This window comes from Heteronotia binoei, chromosome 1, assembly GCF_032191835.1.
Source record: "Heteronotia binoei isolate CCM8104 ecotype False Entrance Well chromosome 1, APGP_CSIRO_Hbin_v1, whole genome shotgun sequence".
Taxonomy (NCBI): domain Eukaryota; kingdom Metazoa; phylum Chordata; class Lepidosauria; order Squamata; family Gekkonidae; genus Heteronotia; species Heteronotia binoei.
The window spans coordinates 232889120-232914117 of record NC_083223.1 but is presented as its reverse complement, the minus strand read 5'-3'; the positions used below and the strand labels follow the sequence as shown (position 1 = coordinate 232914117).

General features: G+C 40.3%; 1 protein-coding gene across 1 annotated transcript in view; it reads right to left on the bottom strand.

The window, feature by feature from the left end:
* C1H2orf73 (chromosome 1 C2orf73 homolog) overlaps window positions 1-24998 on the bottom strand; it is a 37342-nt gene that overhangs the window by 2475 nt on the left and 9869 nt on the right. The window contains exons 2-4 of the mRNA XM_060249153.1: window positions 21801-22020; window positions 21103-21256; window positions 3540-3655 (exon numbers count right to left, since the gene is read on the bottom strand). Of these exons, the coding sequence (XP_060105136.1) occupies window positions 3540-3655; window positions 21103-21256; window positions 21801-22020 (490 nt within the window). The remainder of the gene's footprint in view (window positions 1-3539; window positions 3656-21102; window positions 21257-21800; window positions 22021-24998) is intronic.

Sequence of the window (24998 nt, the reverse complement as noted above, 5' to 3'; positions counted from 1 at the left end):
TCGACGTTTCTCCAAGCTAAAGAGCCCTAAGCATTTCAACCTTTCTTCATAGGGAAAGTGTTCCAAACCTTTCCCTCATTCTAGTTGCCCTTTTCTGCACTTTTTCCAATGCTATAATATCCTTTTTGAGGTGCAGTGACCAGAATTGCACACAGTATTTCAAATGAGACTGCACCATCGATTTATACAGGGGCATTATGATACTGGCTGATTTGTTTTCAATTCCCTTCCTAATAATTCCCAGCATGGCGTTGGCCTTTTTTATTGCAATCACACATTATCTTGACATTTTCAGTGAGTTATCTACCACGACCCCAAGATCTCTCTCTTGGTCAGTCTCTGCCAGTTCACACCCCATCAACTTGTATTTGTAGCTGGGATTCTTGGCCCCAATGTGCATTACTTTGCACTTGGCCACACTGAACCTCATCTGCCACGTTGACTCACCCAGCCTCAATAGATCTCTTTGGAGTGCCTCACAATCCTTTCTGGTTCTCACCACCCTGAATAATTTAGTGTAATCTGCAAACTTGGCCACTTCACTGCTTACTCCCAACTCCAAATCATTAATGAACAAGTTAAAGAGCATGGGACCCAGTACTGAGCCCTGCGGCACATTTAATCTATTTAATACAAAAAGATGGCACATGTAATAAATCCTTTTTAGAATCTCAATTGAATGAACCAATCCCCTGGATTCTTAATTTTCAATTAAGACACTTGCTTGAACAACTAAAAATATCTAAAGCAGGGGTGTCAAACATGTGGCCCAGGGGCTGAATCAGGCCCCTGGAGGGCTCCTATCAGCAACTGGTTGACATCTGCTGAGCACCCCGAGCAACTGGCTGACATCTGCTTCCTTCTCCCTCTCTCTTGCTTCCTTCTGCATAACAGCTTGCTTTGCATGGCTTGCTCAATTGCACAGGAGCTACTGAGCAAAACCTCTATTTTCTCCATTGGCTGAGGCTCCTCTCTTGGGGAGGAAGGGGGGAAGGCACAGCTTGTTTTGCCAGGCTCTCTCAATCACACAGAACTACTGACCCAAGCCTCTCTTCCTTTTTTTGGCTGGGGCTCCCCCCCAGTCCCCTGGGGAAGGAAGGAAAGAGCCAGAACTTCCTTTGCCCAGCTCCCTGGATCCCATGGGAGAAATACCAAGAAAGCAGCTTTAAGACCAATTAATTTTGTTTGTCTATGTCTTTTATAAAGTTTATATCTCTGCTACTTATTCTTAAATAGGTATGCACATGGCCTGGCCCAATATGGTCTCATTTATGTCAGATCCAGCCCTCATAACAAATGAATTCACACCCCTGATCTAAAGTATCTCTAAAACAACTAATTAAATTTGAAACACTTGTTAAGAGTAATGACGATCAGAATAAAGGTGCATTATCAAAAATATATAAAACAAGTGGGGACTCGCAACAAAACGTTGTGTAATGTGTTGTAGTTTGTTTTAAGTTGTAATTGCATATTTTTTAAAACTGCAGGATAGGATTTGTAGTTACTAAATGTATACTCCTTGCAATGAGACCCACTCAATCCAGTACAACCTTTCCCAAGTTTCTAAAAAACTTTTTGGATTTTTCTGCAAACCCACGGAGTTCCCTGAATCTGTAAAAAAAAACCTGTTGGGAGAGAGTTTGTGGAAATAAGTATCCCCAGGCAGAGAGAACTGTTGAGAATTTGATAGATTTTGAACACAATAGATTCAAAAACTCACCTAAGAACAAGTAAAAAAAAATTACTGTGGTTCAGTTCCTTAAGTTACTTTCTTATTGGTATTTTATGCCTTTACAACTACACAGAACTGATCACTCTATTCACCATGGTGCTGGAAAGATTGTGGCAAACTACCTGCTGTTAGTTGGGTGTGATGAGATAAACCAATGTTGGAAAAAGATAGTAACACAGATAAAAACGATCACTGACTATGAGATTTTCTGCATGCCTTGCTACTTTTGAACTTTTGGATGGACTTAAATGTAAACAAACCCAAACTGAAATTAATCTCTGTTCTAATAGTGGCAGCTCAACCTACAATTGTCACGAAAAATACATAATGAAGTTTCTGACAACAACTTGTCTCACTCTCTACTATCTTTGTTGTTCATATTGTGTTGAGCCATGTCACAGACACACTATAGCAGATGGCTGTATGACTTGCTCACTGTAATTGTTGTGTATATTGATGTATCACCTTTATATTGTTTATAGTTCTTTGTTTAATTGTATGCAGATGTTAAATTTAAAATTAATAATATTTTATTTATTTTTTAAAAAATTAATACTTGGGAGGGCTGGTTAAGTCACAGAACACAGAAAGCTGCCTTGAACTAAGTCAGATCATTAGTCTATCAAAGTTACTATTAACAGCTCTGACTTTCAGCAGATCATAAGTAGATCACATCACCTACTGCCGGATTCTTTTGTAACTGAAGAAATCAGGGAGTGAACCAGGGGTCTTATGCAATGAAAACAGATGCTTCACCAATGAGCCAAAGCCCCAGTTGTGAACTAGAGATATTGACTGAAGGCACCATTAACTTATTACCTTTCAAGCTGGATAGAGGGAGGTAATGTTTCTGTAGCTTAGCTCACAGAAAATGTTAACTTTAAGAATGCAATGTCCTTTTTGAACATACGAACATATGAAGCTGCTTTTTACTGAATCAGACCCTCGGTCCATCAAAGTCAGTATTGTCTACTCAGAATGGCAGCAGCTCTCCAGGGTCTCCAGTTGAGGCTTTTCACACCTACTTGCCTGGACCCTTTTTCGTTGGAGATGCCAGGGATTGAACTTGGGACCTTCTGCTTACCAAGCAGATGTTCTACCACTGAGCCACCGTCCCTCCTCTCCAGTGGGTCTTCATTACTTGAGACATGTGATGCAAGTGGGTTCAGGGGTCACCTGACTCAGCATCTCACATGTGACAGAAGAATTGACATAGAAAAGCAATATGACTCCTTATTTTTGTTGAGGACAAAAGTTGCTTTAGCCCTAGGTGGGCTTAAGAATTGCTTTGGGGACCAGATTTAGCTAGCAAGGCTTGCATTACACTGATAGCCTTGCTCACAAAGCAGTTTTTATCTATTGTGTTTTATCTAGCTCCTTCTCAAAGAAGATCATGGTTTACTCCCTACCCCTTTCTTGATTTTCTCCTCAAAACAAGCCTGTGAAGTAGGCCAGGTTGAGAGAAAGTGGCAGAGTTCAGTGGTAGAAGGATGTCTCACATAGCAACATCAGTGTGTATGGCCCTTTGGGCACTGAAACTACAGTGGTAGCAGTTCTACGTCTGCTACTTTGTCCTTGGAGTTTTTGTTAAGGCAAGGAGTAGTAACTTGCCAAGATATTTTCCATCCCAACAGAAGAGCCAACAGGACAGCAAAAATGCCATTTGCTCATACCTAGCACTGGCCATTCTAGCATGCTTAATCTTGTTCCCTAGTGCTAGAACAATGTTCTGGAAACCTTTGGGTAAACACATCATTCTGGTTTCCTGCTGAATGTTAATAGCACGGGATACACATTGCCTTACCTTCCCTTGGTAGGGGATACAGGGAGTTACTCTGGCATTATAGTGATGTTTGAAAGAGATCTCCTCTTGGAAAATCCTTGGAAGTCTGTTTGGTGTTTGAGGAGATGCAAGTGGAACTGGAATAGAAAATGGTCAAATTCAGACTCAAAACTAGATATCGGATCTGTTTACACCATACCATATCCCTTGAGACAGATTTGCAGGTGGAACCCCACAAAGCCAGAAATGTGGCAGAGCAGGCTAGGTGTTGAAGCTTCATGCTAAAATCCCAGATTCAAATTCTCACTGTGTCATAAATGTACAGCACAACCATGAACTAACTACTCCCACTCAGTTTCCCCTACCTCAAAGGTTTCTGATTGTGATAATATTGTAACAAGTAACAACAGACAAATAATGAAAGGATGCTAAACAAATACTAGCTGACTGATTTGTTAGCTCAAAGGCATCAACATGGATACTTGGGTTTAGATATAGGACCAATGCTGAAGCACAGCTTTCCTAAGGGCCTACTTTTTCCCCCTTTTCCTGGTTTTTTCAAGTGTGTGTGTGCATGCACACGCATGCACATGTGTGCACACCTGGAAGTCATGGCAACCTCTAGTGACTGATGTCCACTGGGGACCTGGAGGATATTCATAGAGGTGGCTGAATAAAGCCTGCCCCAGCCCTCCTGACTTCTGGTATTCCAAAGTGTCTTCCCATCCAAGTACTTGCCAGAGTCGACCCTGTTTAGCTTCCGAGATCTGATGAGACTGGGCTTACCTGGGCTATCCAGGTCAGGGCTAAGGGCCTGCTTTTTCAGGACCATTCTCACCATCTTGTTTCTCATCACCTTGAAACCTAGAAGACCTAAACACACAGGAATGTCTCTTCCCCCCCCCCCCCCTGGTCCTCTGGCAGTCTAGAATATTAAATTAGAGAAGGGGATGGATATGGCAGGAATTCCCCTGGACACTATAAAAATAGAGAGTAGACCACCTATGTCAGGTGTGGCCAAACTGCAGCTTGGGAGCCACAGGTGGCTCTTTCACACATTTGTGTGGCTTGTGAAGCCCCCACCATCCATCAGCTGGCTTGGAAAAGGCATTTTTCTCTTTAAGCCAAGCCAACCGGTGGCTTGGAGAATGCATTTAAAGATAAAGTTGCTTTCTTTCCACCCTTATCTCTCCTCCCTTGCCCATCTATTTTCCTTCCTTCCTTCCTCCCCTCCCTTCCCTTCTGATGTTAATGTCCTTCAGCTCTCAAACATCTGACATTTATTCTGTGTGGCTGATCTATGGAGTGCATAGTAGATCTCCCATGAACCTTGGCTGTGAATAATTGCCTCAGGCTTGTTGGGCAATAACTGATGCCCCTGAATCTGTGGAAGTCCCTCCACTCCCCAAGCTCCTACACAGAACTTCTACAGTCCTGCCTCAGCCATTTTCAGCCTGAGTAAATCTCAATGACATCCCAGTTTCTTTTTGTAACTCAACCACTAATCTCATCATCCAAGCTCCCCTTATTTTCAAACACTCTAGTAAGATTTAAAGTTTCTACCCTGTCCACTCCCATCCCATGATAAAAGTAAAGATGTAAAAAACATATATCACCCTCCAGACCCTCCTACCTTTGTAGCTGGTGTCTGGACTCAAGCCTGCTCCCTCAGCCTTAGCATTGTTTGTCTTTATGGACCCCAACTCTTTGGCTGAAATCACTGATCTTTCCCCTCCTTTGAATGTCATCCCGAGATCTGCTTTTCATCACCAGTCTTTCACCTGGACTCTTGCCTGTCTTTTCTCTTTGGGATCAGGCTCATGTATGTTTTCTCTCCACCCTCTATTCCCCCCAAACACCCCTTGCTTTCCTTACTGCAAATCAATTCCCTCCCCCCCCCCCCAGGTTTCCCCCCAATAATTCACAGGCAGAGTTTATGTATTTGTTATTGTATACATCTGTTTTACTGTCTCATTTTGCTATTCTTGCCATTCTATTTTCTAGAAATGTTAAAAATCATATTTACTTTTGCTTCAAGGAACTCATGCCTGAAGAATTGTGTTAGATTTGAAAGCTGGCCTTACTTGTACCCAGTCAGCCATTAAAATAAAATAAACTGTTCTAGCTATTCAGTGCCTTTTATCCAGCTGCATTAGAATACAACAGACTTGAACAACAGGAACTAAATGATAAGGAAAGTCCTTTGAATGGCTGTATCTTCAACCTTTCTCTGATAAGTTTTCAACAATGGAGCAATTCATTTTGGGAAGCATGCAAAACTGGTTCCCTGCTTGCAGTCTGAAAATCATGTGGATTTTGCTGAACTCTTAGTAAGTCTCCTACTCAATTAAATAAGCTTTGCCCATTTCTACATGTTCCCCCCCCCTTAAGTTTTACACTCCCTTCCAGATCATCTACATACCTTTCTGAATCCACAGGCATCACTATAATTCTGACATGGGGAGGTGGATGCAGCCACAAAATGGCTGCCACAGGAAATGTAGCCAGGCACAAAATGGTTGCTGTAGCTTACCTTTAGTCACCCACTGAAAATCCTTATGCTGAGGTGGCAGCTACTGCCAAAGCAATGTTTTTTTAAAAAATCTGCATAGCCAATCAAATCTCCAATGGCCAGTCATAAGTGTTGCTAGACAAAAGCTACACCTGGTTCTATTCACTTCCTAAAAACATTTGGTGGGCACCAGGAAAGGTGTTGGTGTGTGCCATAGCATCCTTGGGGACCACTTATCCACATGCTTTTTTCCCCAAATCCTTCCTCAACACATATCCATGAAGCTTTTGGTTCAGCCACCTAAATGATCATCCATAGCTGAAAGCAAACCTAATACATGGTACAATATCTGATTTTTCTCGAAATCTTTGCTTCTATCCCTTTTCCTGTACTATGTTGGAATTGTTGGTTCTGCTTCCATTGGGAGGCTTTTGGTTAGAGGTTGTATGCTCTTGTGTGTTTTTGCCTATTCTCTGCCCTGGTGAAAGCATGGAATTTTTTATCCATAGAAATCAATGGAGGATGACTGGGGGAGCCTTGTTCAGGAACCCATACGATGGGACCCTGTGGTCAAATTCACTTGACTCTTGGGGGTTGGTTAGTGGACAGGATCACCAGTTCTGCTGCAGTATTGGTGTTATTTCCTCAAAAGACTGTCTTTCTAGCCCCAGGAAAGATTCCCCCTAGAGAATAATAGACCAAAATAATTTTGGGATCCGGAGATGGGAAAATCTGAATATTGAACTGGTATTGGAGATCTGAGTAATCCAGAATACTGATAATAATGCCCTTCATGAAATCCAGAATGAAAAAAATACATTTCTGTGGTGCACATCCCTATTTTCTATCACCGAGCTACAACCCTTCTTCCCATATTGAGAGAGCGGTAATTGAAGGAGCGGTGGCCGAGCAGCTTCAGGGCTTTCTGGAGGACACATCGGCACTAGACCCATTCCAGTCTGGTTTCCGCCCTGGCCATGGGACTGAAACTGCCCTGGTCGCTCTAATGAATGACCTCCATAAGCAGCTGGATCGAGGTGGGTCGGCACTGTTATTATTGTTAGACCTTACATCAGTGTTCGACACAGTTGATTATGCATTGTTGACTCACTGCCTCGCTGAAGTGGGAATACGCGGGGTGGCCTTGCAATGGCTTTCCTCCTTTCTGCACAGTCAGGGACAGATGGTGGTGCAAGGTGAGGATGTGTCCACTAGATATTCCCATTTGTGTGCGGTTCCACAAGGGGCACTCCTCTCCCCAATGTTATTCAATGTCTATATGTGCCCCCTTGCCCAGCTGGTACAGAGCTTTGGGCTGGGATGTCATCAATACACAGATGACACCCAGCTATATTTGCTGTTGGACAACCGGTCAGCTACAGTCCCACCAACTCTGGCTGAGGGTTTGGAGACCGTGGTGGGCTGGCTAAGGAAAAGCAGGTTGAAGCTGAACCCATAAAAGATGGAGGTTCTGTGGTTGGGGGGAGCAGGGTTGGAGCTGGAGTGTAGACTGCCGACTCTTGATGGGGCGCTACTAACATCAGCACCTACCGTCAAGAGCTTAAGAGTGACACTGGATACCTCGCTTTCAATGGAGACCCATCTAGCTCCCCTCCTATCTCACTCAGACCTAGCCACAGTAATCCATGCAACAGTCACCTCCAGACTAGACTACTGTAACTCGCTCTATGCTGGCCTACCCTTGAGTCTGATCCGGAAGTTCCAACAGGTTCAGAATACGGCAGCGTGAGTCCTGACAAGAACACCATGGACAGCACATATTCTACCTGTGCTGTGCCAACTACACTGGTTGCCGGTTGAGTACCGGGTTAGATTCAAGGTTTTGGTTATGACCTTTAAGGCCTTGAGCGGTGTGGGACTGATGTATCTACGGGACCGCCTCCTCCACTATGTCCCTGGAAGGGCACTGCGCTCTAGTAGTCAAAATCTGCTGGTGATCCCTGGCCCAAAAAAGGTCTGGCTGTCCTCAACAAGGGCCAGAGCTTTCTCAGTCCTGGCCCCAACTTGGTAGAACACTCAGCCAGAAGACATCAGGGCCCTGCGGAATCTACTACAATTTTGCAGGGCTTGTAAGGCAGAGTTGTTTTGCCAAACCTTTGTATAAGGACAGCAACGGTTGCTGTGCTGGCACCTTCTTCTCTCTACCCCCTTTTTGGGGGATCCTCCCACCCCTGATGTGATGTAATAACTAAGAGCACTTTAAAGATGCCATCAGGGTCTTAAATTTTAATGTAATTGATTTTACATATGTGTGTTTTTATTATTGTACGTTGCCCTGAGCCTGGCACTAGCCAGAATAGGGCGATTAATCAAATGCAATTAATAATAATATATGCCTCTTCCATACCTAAAGACCGCATCCATGAGGCACTGTTTGCAATTGTTTGCATTTAAACAACCTTTCTGAAATGATTGGGCACAAATATTAAAAAGTATTCAGTATTTATCAAATACCTGTAATACTAGATGGTTTCAGAGGATCAACAGAAACACAGGGCTGCCAGAGACCCCAGGGGTCATTTAGCCAGAGGTCACTTGCCATTGCCTTCCTCTGTGTAGTGACCCTGGATTTTCTTGGTAATCTCCCCGAGTACAAGCCAGGGCCAACCATGCTCAGCGTCTGAGATCTGAAAAGATCCAGCTAGCCTGGGCCAGCCAGATCAGCGTTCAATAGAACTTACTTCCAAGTAAATATGCCCTTATAGAAGTATAGATAAAAAGGATAAGAGAACATGCGACAACTTAAACAAGGGCTGGACCAACTTGCAAGGTATTCTTTTTCCCTCCAGCTTGAATCCTCAAGATCCACCGAAGTGTTTTAAATTTACTAAGAAGCATGCAAGTTTAAGGCCAAATTAGATGCAGAGAATCTGATGTGTGTCTTGTATCTCTCCCCAACCCATTGCATTCTGTTATTGGATACCCTTTCGTTCCAGCTCTGATACCATAAATGAGGCAAGTCAAAGGAGCACATTTATTTGAGCATTTTCTATACTGCTCTTGTCCCATGGCACGTCACACAGACAAATATATTAAAGCCCCACCCATACTCAGATCAACATAGCACAGAAAGTCAGGGGAAACTGTCACTCCTAGGGTTGCCAGCCTCCTGGTGGGACCTGGAGATCTCCCACTTTTACAACTGATCTCCAGGTGGCAGAGATCACCTCCCCTGCAGAAAATGGCTGCTTTGAAGGGTGGACTTTATGACATCATACTCCACTGATGCCCCTCCTCTTCCCAAATCCCACCCTCTCCTGGCTCCACACCCAAAGTCTCCAGGTAACTCTAGCTACCTGGCAACCCTAGTCACCCAAAGACTTCCTGTCATACAAAAATCAGATTCAACTGCCCCCCAATTTCATACCTGAATGGTGAAGGCATGTGACCCTTCACCCCCTTACATCAAGTATGGCCCTCAGGATCTTAACTGGTATGAGATCCTGAATAATCACACCAATTTTTATGAAATCATAACAGTCAATGGACCACAGGAGGCTGGAGCCTAGGAAAGATTTCCGCATGAACAAAAGTCTATGCAAGCAGAAATATTAAAATTGTGCCTCACTATCTCCATGCACTGAGTGCAAGCAACTGTAACTCTACTATCTTTTCTGCATGCATAATACATAATGCACGGTGTCGCTTTTGATACAACTTCAAAAGCAAATTACGTTTTTTAAAAAAAATATTCAACACCTATTGTACATTCCACACATTAAAAGTTAGATTGAAATGCTGTGTGTTTATGCAACCCCTGTACTATTGCTTGTGGAAGCAGAACAGCACTAAGTACATTTCCTTTTTGGTCCATGCATCACTGGATCCAAGTCAGAGATACTAGCAAACATAAGAGCAAGAAGACTTAACTATTAAAGCATAACTAATCTCTGTTAAGTGAGCATGTTCTTTTGCCTAAAAACACAAGGAAGTACCCAGCTGGATTCTACCAAGATCCAGATAGTCCAACATCCTTTGCAAGCAACCTAGCAAACAGTAGGCATGTGGTAACTTGCCTGAAATTGTCTAGTAGTTACCAAGTAGTGAAGATCTCATCCTCATCCCTTTTGTATACTATTCAGAATCATGGAGTTGGAAGAGATCGCCAGGGTCATCTAATCTAACCCCTTGCACAATGCTGCCAAAACAAGTCTTCCCCATCCTATAATGATGCACTGTTTTTTTCCACCCTAAATGCAGAACTTTACATTTATCCCTGTTAAAATTCATTTTATTGGTTTCAGCCCAGTTTTCCAGCCTGTCAAGATCATCCTGTATCCTGTCTCTGTCTTCTACTAACTATATTTACGAAACCACCACCCCCAATTTAGTACCATCTACAAATGTATTAAGCATTCCCTCTATTCCTTCATCCAAATGATTCATAAAGATGTTGAACAAAACAAGTCCCAAGACAGATCCTTGAGGCACTCCACTAGTCGCTCCTCTCCAAGAGGATGAGGAGCCATTCACAAGCACTTTCTGGGTGCGATCTGTCAACCAGTTACAGATCAGACCTAACAGTAACAGGATCCAAACCACATTTTGCCAACTTGTCAACAAGGATAGTATGTGGAGCTTTATCAAAAGCCTTACTGAAATAAAGATAAACAATGTCTACAGCACTCCCCTGATCCAGCAAGGCAGTCACTTTCTCAAAAAAAGAGATAAGGTTAGTCTGACACTACTTGTTCTTGAGAAACCCATCACAGCCATCTTTTCTAATTGTTCCAGGACTGACTGATAGATGATTTGTTCTAAAACTTTTCCAGATATAGATGCCAAGCTGATGGGTCTGTAGTTATCCATATCCTCCTTTTCCCCCCTTTTGAATATGGGGACAACATTTGCCCACCTCTAGTCTTCTGGCACCTCACTTGCTCCCCAAGAATTCCCAGAAATAATGGACAGGCACTCAGAAATTAAACCCACAAGTTTTTTTAGTACCCTTGGATGCAGTTCATCTGGCCCCGAGGACTTAGTTTCATTTAAAGAAACTAGGTGTTTATGTACTCCTATGCTGATCCTAGGCTGCAACTCCCTTTCCTCATCATTTTTTTTTTTTGCTATTTTGAGCACCATTTCGCTCACAAGAGATTGAGAGAAAAGTAGGAATTGAGCAGTTCTGCCTTTTCTTCATCACCTGCTACAACATAACTTTCCTGTTCCTACAATGGCCCCACCATGTTCTTGCTCTTTTTCTTACTTTGAACATAAGCATCTCTCGCTAGCCTCTCTCACTAACCTAAGCTCATACATACTCAGCCTAAGCTCATACTATGGTCAGGGCCTGTCTATCTGCGGGATCGCCTTTCTCCACATGTTCCCCAGAGAGCACTGCATTCAGGGACAAAAAATCTACTGATCATCCCTGGAGCAAAGGAGGCTAGGTTGCATTTGACACAGGCTAAGGCCTTCTTGGTGGCAGCATTAGAACTGTGGAATGCTCTCCCGGAGGCCATAAGAGCCCTGTGGGATCTTTCTACTTTCCACAGGGTCTCTAAGACTGAATTGTTCCAACAGCCCTTTGATATCTAGCTGGGAGATAATTGCCACCCCACATCATTATAGAGTTACTATGTGATCACCATCAGAAAAGAAGAACTCACTTATATTGCAGTGGTACAGCACCACTAAATGGTTTTAAATTGTAACTATGTTTTATTAGTTTTAACTTGTAAATATGCATGTTGTTAGCCGCTCTGAGTCCGCTTGCAGAGAGGACGGAATAGAATTTTAAAAATAAATAAATACTGAGCTTTAGCTCCCCTAACTCTTTCTCTACAAGCATTGGTTATTTGTTTATATTCATCCTTGGTTATAAGACCCTCCTTCCATTTCCTAATTAGTTATTTTTGTTTCTCAGCTATTTGGAAAGTTATTTATGGAGCCACCTTGGCTTCTTTAGGCTTCTCAGCAACAAACCAGACAAAAACCACACAGAATCAAGCAGAAACCCTTTGCCAGGAGGCACCAAGCATTCACACAATTTTCTCACACAGCAACCTCAGTTAATGTTCCCGAGTAGTTTAAGGAAAGGCAAAATTAACACTCACCTTGCCAGCAGTTGTGTCCCAGCTCCTATGCCCAGCTTACTGTATTGAAGTCTCAGCCATGCCCAGTGTTTTTTTCTCTTTTTAAAACCACAATTATGAGGCTGTGGAGACCCAATTCTGATAGATGCGAGAAGGAGATTTAAGCTCCTCCCATACTTATTTACTGATCTGAAAACACCCCCAAAGGAGTTTGCCCCATTTGGGGAAACAAAGGTACTGAGACAGATGTCTGCTTCCAAAACAGAGCAAGCTGTGACTTCCTGTGACTGCTGAGAGGGCATATGAAACTGCCTTATACTGAATCAGGCTAACAGTCCATCAAAGTCAGTATTGTCTACTCAGACTGGCAGCGGCTCTCCAGGGTTTCGACCAGAGGTCTTTCATATAATGTCCTACTTCATCCTTCAAACTGAAGATGCCTGGACTAAACCTGGGACCCTTCTGCATGCCAAGCCATTCCCATGTCAGGGGGCAAACTTCAACTCCCGCCCCCTTTATGTTGTCACCCGTCATAACTGGACTCCTGCACACCTGAGCATTAAATCTAAACATGCTGGGAGATTCATGCATAGTTGAATCCTAAGAAGTAAATTTGCTCTTGCCCCCCACTGTTCTGCCAATGAGTACATAGATATTTTATGTAATTAAACAGAACTGTTTTATCACTAACCACTTGGGAGGTTTTTAAACAGCAAGGGAGGAATATATCTACTAAACAGCAATAAAACAATAACAGCAGTGTTGTTTGAACATAATACTTTTCTAGACAAATAACACAATTTCATAACACATTTAGATTATTTGTATTTAAATTTCTGCCAACCTACACTGACCTGAAATCCAGTCCCTGTCCTACACACACACCCTGCTCATACCCACAGACCTTCTCCCCCCATCACCACCGACACAAAAGGTCTGGGCAAAGGCCTGAAAACGCAACATCTACCATAACTGGCCTACAGACACAGTTTCTTTTGTGGCTCAGTAGGTCAAAGCAGGCTAGGTAAACAACTGTCGGGAGTGGCTTAAGAGTCAGACCAGCGAATCCAAGCACAAAGCCCCGCATTACTGTTAGTGACCCAGGATGTCCTTTTCAGCTCCTATGAATCTAAACTAATGCCCACAAAAAGACTAGCTGTCAAGTGGTCATTGTTTTTAATGAGCAGCAAAATGCTGACAAATACATTGAAAACTGAAACAACACATAATATGTCCAAAGTCCTGCGTAAGACAGACCCACTTTGCTTGTTACCGGATTTCTAATTGTGTATAGCTTTTTTTTTTAAAAAACCCAGTCACTAAGTTCTATATCTCTATGGCAGAATGTCCTCCCATTTCTATTTATTTTATTTATTTATTTATTTTATTTATATTTATATTATTTCTAGGAGCTTCAACTCAAATCCAGACAGACAGTCGACTCTGCCTTGGCAGTCAATAAACACATGGACATATGGAAGCTATTCTTCTCTCCTTATAAACCCAAGGGTAAGGTGGGGAATGTCATGTCCTGGGCGTGTGCTTGCTATAGCCCATCCATCCATCCATCATCCATAAACAAGCTGAATATTTATTGGTGCTGAATTATTATTATGGAGAAGTGAACCAGAGGCAGAGCTGTGGAGCTGTTTGTGAGACAAAGCAGAAGGGGCTTTAGGAGGCTTTTAAATAAGGATTGAACAAATTAATGGAGGATAAGTCTATCAACAGCTCTTAGTCATGATAGCTAAATGGAATTTCCTTGGTCAGGGGCTGCCTTTCAATAACAAATGCTGAGGGAGGGATGTTGCTTTTGTGCCCTTGTAGTAAGATATAAAGAAGCAGCTGGCAAGCCATCATTAAAAACAAAATAAGAATGTAAGAAGCACATTGGATCAGACCAGTGATCCATTTAGTCCAGCATCCTGTTTCACACAACAGACAACCAAATTCCCCAGCAGGTCCAGAAGCAGGGTCACCAAGGCAAAGCTTTTCTTGTTGCTGTTCCTCCGCAACAGGAATTCAGAGTTATACTACTTCTGAACATGGAAGTTCTATTTAGGCACCATGTTTTACAGCCATTGATCCGTCCTCCACAAATTTGTCTACCTTTCTTTTAAAGCTACCTGCCCTGGTAATCATTTACAACATCTAGTGGCAGTAATCTCTGTGTGAAAGATATGTGTTTTGTGAAGTACCTTCATCTCTTCTGAACCTACTAAATTTGGGCACACTTAGCTGAATTATTATAGGAGAGGGAGGAAAAGTTCTATCAGCTTCCTCCACACAATGCTCTACACATCTCTATAACCTCCCCCCTTGAATTTAACTGCCACCAATTGCTTGGAGTTTTATATTACAGAATATACTCCAACTCCTTCATAATTTTGCTTTCTCTTTTACGTACTTTACACTAGGATTTGAAAACCATACAGAAATTGCGGCGGCCATTAAAGGAAGGTCAAAAAATTTAAATATTCAAGAAAAGAGAATAAAACTTTGAAAATTAGTAGAGCCGGCAGATATCAAGATTACAAAGTGAAGCGTATTGGATTGTAATATTAGAACTGATTTTGGTGGCTTTTTGGTGAAAAAGGAAAAAAACTTCCAAAAGGGTCTGAAAAATTGCGGATGCCATTTTGTGCATTTTTAAAACTTTAAAAAATTATATCTTGAGTTAGGAAGTCCTGAGAACGGCGATTTTGGGCTTATTCGAAAGGGCATCTCCTAATCTATAAGATCCTTTGCTTTAATTTGATTTTGGTGAGATCAACTTAAGAGCCTATTTTGGTAGTGGAGAAACAGAAATGTCTGATCACATGCCGGCTCCAAAACAGACACGCGCAAGGACTGGTTCACTTGAGGAAAGTATAATGCCTAAAATACAAGAACAATTGGATGCTATGGAGGCAAGACTGGTCAAAGTAATGAAAGATCTAATAATGGACAATAAGAAGCAATTAAAAAAAGATATTGAAACAAGTGCAGAAATGGTGAAGTCAGAAATTTAAAAAGAAATTGAAGATCTCAGGAAGGACTCACAAGCAACACTAAATAAAGTACATGTTGTTGAGAACAAGATGAAGGATCAAGATTCCATGATTAATAAATTGCAGGAGAAAGTAGTTCTGCAAGACTGTAAGTTAATGGAAAACCAGATACGTCTAAGAGGAGTACCTGAGAATGAAGAAGATGACTTAAAGACATATATAATAAGCACTATTGCTGAGTTTTTGGAAATAGAACCTGATGAATCTAGTTATCTTTATGATTACATATACAGGGTCAATTCATTGTTTGCCAAGAAAAACAAACTACCAAGAGATGTGGTAGTAAAATTTATTTCAAGAGACATGGTGGGAAAGATCTTAAGAAAACAATTTGAAAAAACATTGGAAATTGATGGAAGCAGAGTAAGAATCATGAAAGAGCTGCCAAGAAAGGTTATAAATGACAGAAGATTGTACAAAAAATTAACTGACAAGCTGTGGGAGAATGAAGTGCAATACAGATGGATACTGCCTGAAGGTCTAAGTTTTGAATATGGAGGAAAGAGGATTACAATTACAAATGTGCAGGAAATGAGGAGATTTTTTGAAGAAAATGAGGGATTTGGGGATACAGAATAAAAGAATTGTTATGGATTACAAATTAATATCTTGGAACGTAAATGGACTAAATTCACTGCAAAAAAGAAAGGCTACATTTCATTGGATCAAGAAACAAAAATGTAATATCATTTGCTTACAAGAAGTACATATTAAACAATTGGATTATAAATTTTTATGGAATAAACTATCGGGTAAGAAATTTTTTTCCTTGGCTAAGGAGAAAAAAGGGGAGTGATTTTTTATGTTAAACAGGAACTGGATCCAAAATTGATTTTTAAGGACAATGAAGGGAGATATTTAGCTGTGCAAGTGACAATGAATGATAAAAAGACATTGTTGTTGGGATTGTATGCCCCAAATGGGGTGAAAGACTCCTTCTTTAAAGATATTGTGCAACAATTAGACCAAGTGACTTATGAACAAATAATGGTAATGGGAGATTTTAATGGAACAATCTTTAATGATCTGGACAGATCAGGGGGAAAAAAATAAGGAGAGGAAGTTACCAAAGTCATTTTTTGATTTAGTAAAACAAGAAAGTTTGGAAGACATATAAAGGAAATTTAATCCTAAGGTGCATGATTACACCTTTTTTTCAGCTAGGCATAACTCTTTCTCAAGAATTGATATGTTATGGATGACAAAAGGTCTTGGACTTATGACGAAAAAAACAGAGATTCTTCTTAAAGTTGAGAGTGATCACAATCCATTGATGTGGTCAGCAAAGTGTGCGAAAAAGATTAGGAGATGGAGAATAAATGAAGATTTGCTACAGAAAACCAAGACAGTGGTGTCTCTAGAAAAAGAAACTAAAGCCTTCTTCCAAATAAATGAAAAGGAGGACATTCAATTTCAAACTGTGTGGGAAGCATACAAAGCAGTAATGAGAGGCATTTTAATTACAATGAATAATAAAAATAAAAGGGCCAAAAAGAAACAAATGTTGGACATTCAAAAAGAGATTGGGAAAAAAGAAAAGGAACTTTAAAAAAGACCAGGGGAAAAGAAAATAATAAGGGAAATTACAATATTGCAGAGCCAATTGATACATCTGTTAAATAAAGAGGTAGAATGGAACCTTAAGAGACTCCAACACAAATCTTTTGAAGGAGCAAATAAACCTGGAAAATACCTGGCTTGGCAAATGAAAAAAAAAGGAAAAATAAATTTGTGAACAAAATTCTATCGGGAGGTAAAGAAATTGTTGACCAAGCAGGAATTAAAAGGGAATTTTATAAATATGCTAAATTATTTCAAGCTCAAAAGGTGGAGAAAAGAAAAATAGATGCATATTTACAGAAAATTCAACTAAATTCCTTAACAGAAAATATGGAAAAGGTATTACATGAACCAATTGAAAAAACTGAAATTGAAGCAGCTATAAATTCAATGAAAATGGGAAAGGCACCGGGTCCAGATGGTTTTACAGCAAAATTTTATGAAGTCCTCTCAGAGACATTAATACCAAAACTTCAGAAGTTGATGAATATTATAAGGATTGATGGGATAATACCAAATACACGGAAGGAAGCTACCATTTCGTTGATACCAAAAGAAGATAGAGATACAACAAATGTAAAAAATTATAGACCAATTTCATTACTTAACAATGACTACAAAATATATGCTAGGATACTAGCAGAACAACTTGAACAGCATTTGAATAATTTTAGCAAAGAAGAACAAGCAGGATTTCTTCGCATGAGACAAATTAGAGATAATATCAGAACTGTTATAGATATTGTTGAATATTATGAGAAGCATCCTGAAAAAGAAGTGGCACTATTTTTTGCAGGTGCAGAGAAGGCCTTTGACAATCTGAATTGGGATTTTATGTTTGCAGTGATGGACAAATTAGGATTAGGAGAAGATTTTATAAGAATGGTTAAGGCAATATACACTGAACAACAAGCAAGACTGTATAAATGCAGATTTGACAGAGAAAATGATTGTTGGTAAAGAAACAAGGCAAGGTTGCCCTCTATCTCCATTGATATTTATAATGACATTAGAGATTTTGCTTAGGCAAATACAAGATGACAAAGAGATAGAGGGGTTGAAATTGAAAGGTTTTTCTTATAAATACAGAGCATTTGCTGATGATGTAATGTTTATCAATGAAAATCCCTTATTGGTAACACCATTGCTGCTTCGTAAAATACAGGAGTATGGAGAACTGGCAGGCTTTTATATAAATTTAAAAAAATCAAAAATTTTGTGCAAAAATATGACAAAGAGTCAACAGGAGGAACTGCAAAGTGTAACACAGTGTGAGGTCACTTCAAAAGTAAACTATTTAGGTGTGGAAGTTACCATGAAAAATATAGATTTGTATAAAAATAATTATGAAAAGCTTTGGCGGAAATTTGATGAAGATTTGATAAAATGGAACAAATTGAACTTGTCTATGCTGGGCAGAATTGCTGCAATTAAAATGAATGTTCTACCAAGAATTATATTTCTATTTCAAACAATTCCAATTGTGAAGGACAATAAGCAATTTACCAAATGGCAAAGAAAAGTTTCAGAATTCGTATGGGCTGGAAGAAAACCAAGGATCAAAATGAAAATTTTAACCGATGCAAAGGAAAGGTGAGGTTTTCAGTTACCGGATCTAAAATTGTATCATGATTCAGTGTGTTTGGTATGGATTAAAGAATGGATGACATTATTAAATAAGAAACTGTTGGTTTTAGAAGGCCATGGAAATATTTTTGGTTTGCATGCTTATATGTTGTATGGGAAAAATAAGATGGATGGTTTTTTTTCTCACACCATTATATAAGAAGAAATTTGCTAAGTACTTGGTCAAAATATAAAAAATATGGTGATGAGAGAAAGCCGCTATGGATTGTGCCAACTGAAGTAATAAAATTATCCTCAGAAACAAGTGAAGGGATGTGGTTAACGTATCACCAAATATTAAAAATACATGAAGGAAAGGTGGAACTAAAATCAGCTGAAGAATTACAATATAAATATAATTGGTTTCAATTACAACAAATTAAGAGCTTGGTGGAGCAGGACATTAAAAATGAAGGTGTAAGACAGGAGCAAACAGAATTGGAAAAAATGCTGTTGGGCAATAATGCAAATTTGATTTCAAGAATTTATAAATTACTATTGAAGTGGTCTACAGAAGATGAAGTAGTTAAATCTCAAATGATAAAATGGGCAATCAATTTCAACAAAGAAATACAAATGTAATCTTGGGAGTATTTATGGAAGAACTCTATGAAGATATCAGCATTATAATATTAAAGAAAACTTTTAAAATGCTGTATAGATGGTACATGACACCTAAGAAACTGGCAAAAATGAATAATCAGGTGCCAGAAAGATGTTGAAAATGTAAAAAGCATGAAGGATCTTTCTATCATATATGGTGGACTCATGAAAAAGCAAAACAATTTTGGCAAATGATTCAAAAAGAAATGTCAAAAATTTTAGATTATGACATCAAGAGGTCTCCAGACTCTTTTTTGTTGGGATTACAAATGGAAAGTTTTCCGAAACAAGATAGAACAATGGTGTGGTATCTGCTTTCAGCTGCAAGGACATTGTATGCGCAGTTATGGAAGCAAGATAAAATACCAGAAAAATGGGATTGGATTTTAAAAGTTATGTCATGGAGTGAAATGGACAAACTTACAAGAATCTTAAAAGACTATGATTTGAAGAAGTTTAGGAAGGAATGGGAGAAATTTCAAAATTATGTTGAAAAACAATGGAAAGTAAGGGGACATTTAGTGATTTTTGATAAAAGTTGAAATTTTTCTTCTGAAAAATGAAGATGAACTTATAGAGTTAACTTTTCTTATTTTTTGTTTTTAATTTCTTCCGTATTGTTATAAGGTTTTAAATGGAGATTCTTGATTTGCTAAGTTACCTTGTTTTCTTTTAATTTTAAGTAAACACCTGTGGGAGTCAAGAAAAGGGGAGGTGAGAAGAAGGGGGAAAAAACGATGTATTGTTTTTATTTTGTATTAGTTTTAATTTTTCTTAAAGATTACTACAACAATATATTGCAAATTAATAAAATTGTTTTAAACTAAAAAATAATAAAAAAATACATGATGAACCATGGTTAAAGAGCACTCTGGGCAGCATTTGTAGAGTTCAGAAAACTGCAATCAATGTACTTTCCTTTAACACTGATGAGTGGGGACAGAACTATAGAAAATAAATAACATATTCCATTACATCTCCACAATGCTTTTAATTAACCTCAGCAAACTTCTCCCTCAGCTTTTGAGCAGGCACTGCAATCTGGCTACTTTGGAAATTTAGTATGGTTTGCTGGTAACATATAATAGTTTCTGGTGATATTACCGTAAAAATATAGACAGGCTCCAAGTACACTAAGATAAGGTGCTTATTGTATCATGACCCGTTGACTTGGATCTATGGACCTACATGAACATTTAAACCCTGAACATGCTGGTGTGGAGTACAGGGTTGCCAGCTGAACAGGAAGTGGCATTGTAAGTTCCTAGAGCATCTTGATATCACTTCTGGCCCTGAAACAGGAAGTGACATCCTGGTATCAGTCAACACAGTTTCTCCCTTGCTGCTCCACTGAGTGAGGGTACAGGACAGGGGGTATTGCTGAGAGGCCCCCTCCAACACCAAGCAAGTGGCAACCCAAAGTGGAAGGGATGGAAAGTGATGTATGTTTGCCTTACAAAAGGGGAGCAATGAAGGTTGCCATCCTAGAATGGCCTCTGCATACTTATGACACAATGGTACAACATACACTCTGGGGTCATTTAGGCCCTTCAGTTTTACACTGGTAGGGCGTACATGTGTTATAGGAAATCTCATGTGTGCTGAGACCTACAGATTCAGAGAAACACCACCCATTTCAGTAATATTACTCCCACTACTATATTAATTTTTGTATCAGCAATAATGTGCCCTGACCTGGATGGCCCAGTCTTATCAAATCTCAGAAGCTAAGCAGAGTCAGCCCTGGTTAGTACCTGGATTGGAGACCGCCAAGGAAGTAGGCAATAGCAAACCACCTCTGAACATCTCTTGAAAATTCTACAGGGTTGCCACTGATGGCACTTTCCACAACCACTGCATCTGAAGTAAAGGAGGCCCTTCAAAACACACATATGCTCAACTCAGCTAAAGTGGTTCTGTATAGGGCTGCAGCAACTTAGAACTACAAGGCAGAGAACACAAAACATTTGAACAATGAGCAGTTGAGGTTAGATTGCAGTGTTTTGCCTTTGCATATCATGCTGCACTAGGAAGCAACCCAATTAAGTAGCAGCTAAGTTTGTTGGCTATTTTCAGTTTCAACTATGTAATGTTAATGAAATTGTGGAGCAGCAAAATCTCAAGTCTTCATTTGCTACTGTCTCATTTTTGTTGGATTGGGGAGAATTTAGCCTTACCTATTCCATGTGAAGGTAACTGCACACTGCTGTACTTAATAGGCCAAGACCATTCACAGCTTGGCTTCTGGAAATCATTTCTTTGAGTGCTTTGCTTGTCATAAGATGGTTTAGGACGATGCACTAAAGGTTCACTACGTGGCCACCAGTGGTCCTTTACAGACAAAGGAAAGAATTGTAATGGTCAACACCAAATCAACAGAGATACCCTTATGTAGCTGCCTTGTACAAGTTAGGTCATTGATATATCTAGCTCGGTTCATCTAGTTGGGCAAATAATGCTCTTTCCCCAATTCTGCTACCTGAGATCCTTTTAGCTAGAGATGCCAGAGGCTGAACCAAGGACCATGTGCTTATAATCATATTCACAAGCATAGGGCAACAACTCCAGCCATTCTCTGCTGTTCCAACAAAGATCTCTAATGGTACATGCAAATTGTGTTGGCTCCAGGGTTTTTTTGTAGAAAAATCCCAGCAGGAACTAATTTGCATATTAGGTCACACCCCCTGACATTACCATTGTTTCGATCAGTACTTTTTAAAGAAGCCCAGCAGGAACTTATTTGCATATTAGGCCACACCCTCTGGTGCCAAGCCAGTTGGAACTGCATTCCTGTGTGTTTTTGCTCAAAAAAATGCCCCTGTTGGCTCAATTATTTAACCTCTTCTCAGCTTTGATACGTATAAACAACCCTCACCTCTTTGTCTTTTGTGTCTTCTGTGTCCACATAACAGATTGGTTTATTTAAAAACCTGGCATTGGTCTTGATGAACTTAATATGATGTGGTTGAGGGGTATTGCGCCACTCAAGTGGAGGGTGTTGATCCTGTTTCCTTGGAGTGTACTCCCCTTGAAACTTCTCTAAGATGTTATTCCTTTCTGGGAGCTCAAGGTTAAATATTCTGAAGGTGTCTACACTGGAAAACACAAGTGGCCACATGGATCATTAATTTCCTTGGACCCCTTACTTTTTTTAAAAAAAAAAGTCAATGCTGTTTTTTCCAAATATTTTGTTTGAAACAACTAACAACTGGTGAACAAACAAAAAAACAAACAGCAGTAGTAGAAATTAAATAAAACAGCAGCAAAATTAACACAAGACAGTCAAATCATTTCACTGCACTACAGATAGAAGGTAATCACAGAGAGGAAGTTAAGACAAAAACACGAAGAAACCTTTGCCCAGAGCCTAAATTTAATTTATATTATTTATAGTCCACCTTTCCCGCTGAGACTCAAGGCAGGCTGAACAAAATAAATCAACACAATCAGTAGGATGATACATTTAATAAGCAATGTAACAGGACTAGAAACTGCAGAAATTTGAAACAGAGCCTGTGTCTGAACAAAGCATAAGTATTAAACCTGACAAGGTGAACAATGCAGAACATGGTACTATCCACTGAACTCCAGCACATTTCCCTAGGCCGTTATGTTACTATGTAGCCTTATTTTCCTTCCTATGACCTCCTGAACAATTCTCATGGTTTATTAAATGCCAGGAGTGGGAGGCTTCCTGACCTCCTCAAGCATGTCATTCCACAGGGTATGGGCCACTACAGAGAAGACACATATACTGGCAGCTGTTGATCTTGCCAATCTATAGGGTGGCATCTGCAGAAGGCTCTGCCCAGATGAGCAAAGTTGTCAGGGTGGGACACAGGTAAAGAGGTGGCCTTGCAGGTTTGAGAGTCTATGGCTTTGTGTGTGGTGGCCAATACCTTGGATTAAGCTCAGTAACTGATGGGCAGCCAATGGACTGACTGCAGAACGGGTGTAATATGCATGCTCCACCTAGCTCTCAACTCTGTACTAACTGAAGTTCCTGAGCTGATTCAGACATAAGAAGGGTGCATTACAGTAGGCTAGTCTTGATGTCACTATGGCCTTGATCCAGGTGCCCAGATTGGCTGAGTCAAAGTATGTGATCATCTTCCAGGCTAAACTTCACTGGAAAAAAACATTTTTGGTGGCTACATTAACTTGCTTCTCCAGCAGTAATGGAGGATCTAGTATAAACCCTAGGCTCTTAACCAAGTTAGTTGAACCACATAAAAAATGGAAAGCACAATATCATTTAAGATCAACCAACATAACTTCCATCTTGTCTGGGTTCAGTTTCAGTTTGTTCTCTTTCAGCCAGTTAACCACAGTAGTCAAAGACCTCTACTGCACATTAGGGAATCTGAATAGAGAGATTGGAGCTGGGTGTCATCAGCATGTTGCAGTTTCAAAGCTACTAATGATTTCTTCTAAAGGTTTTACATAGCGGTTGATTAACATGGGGATAAGATTGTGTCCTGTGGAACTCCAAAGGACAGCTCCCACACTGAAGAGAATTGATCTCCAATGGCAACCTGTTGAGTCCAATCCACAAGGAACAATTTAAACCAGTCCAAATTACATCCCTTGATACCTACTTCTGCCTCCAAATGCCTCAACAAGATGGCATGATCTACTGTAGCATATGCTGCAGATAAATCAAGTAAAAATAACAAAGAAGCATGGTCTTTGTCTACGTTTAGACACAGGTCATCCACTAAAGCCACTAGGGCTGACTCTGACCATTTCTGCACAAGTGCAAACCTCAGCATCGGTGTCCTTAAATCAGGGTGTCAAATTCATTTGCTATGAGGGCTGGATCTGACATAAATGAGACCTTGATGGGCAAGGCTATGTCGGGCCGGGCCATGTGTGTACCTATTTAAGATTAACTTTATAAAAGACACAAACACAATTAAAGTTTTTAAAAAATCCTTAAAATAAAACATGCTTAAAACATTAGCACCCAATGGTCTTAAAGGTGCTTTCTATGTATTTCTCCCATGGAATCCAAGGAATTGGACAAAGGAAGCTCTAGCTCTTTTCTTCCTTCCCCAGGGGACCAGGAGAGGGAGGAGTCTCAGCCAACAGAAGGAAGAGTGGCTTGGCTCAGAAGCTGGGCTGTGCAATTGAGAGAGCCTGGAAAAGCAAGCTCTCCTTCCTGCCCTTCCTTCCCAAGGGAGGAGTCTCAGTCAATGGAGAAAATAGAGGTTTTGCTCTGTAGCTCCTATGTGATTGAGCAAAGCAAGCTGCTATGCAGAGGGAAGCAAGAAATAGGAAGAAGGAAGCAGATGAGAGCCAGTTGCTCAGGGGCCTGATAGGAGCCTTTCGGGGGCCTGATTCGGCCCCAAGGCCGCATGTTTGACACCCCTGCCTTAAATAATCAAGTTTGTAAAACTTTCCACACATTTTTTGTCTCCTCAGTTATAGATCTAAATTTAGTGTCCTGTTACCCCACATTTTCTGAATCCACTTCTGCAATTTTTTTCCTTTCGGATCTGAACTTGCAGTTTTCCAGTGAGGAATTCCTGATTTAAAATTTTGTTTCCCGCTGCCCTTTTGTGTTATCAGTGTTGCATGTTCACCCCGCCCTCCTGGAATCAGGTTGTCTCCTGAGCAATCCGCTAATTTTTAAAAGTGTAATGTTGATTGCATTATGATGCCAATTGTTTTCATTATAATATAGCAACATTATACCGTTGGGGCAAGATGCACAGTGAGATTACATGTAGCCTTCTCTGTCCAATTATTTGTCTATGAAGTTCCTTTCCTTTCCTTCTTCTGGCGGGCAGCTTTTGATGCCATGCACTTGTGTTGTTTCTTCATTTCCCCACTCCTTCTCTTCCCCTATAGATCTCTGCTTGCTTTCTTTTTTAATGTTATGATGTCATAACATTACTGCATATGCATTTAAGGAGGTTCTGTACATGATGGCACATTTAACATGATTCATAATTATTTAATAACACTGTTATAAATTTGTGTATCCGGCTCAATGATTACTAGCCATTTTCTTAGTTGGCAGCTAAGGAGGAACAGGGAACCTTTAAAATGGCAGCAATGTTATGATGTT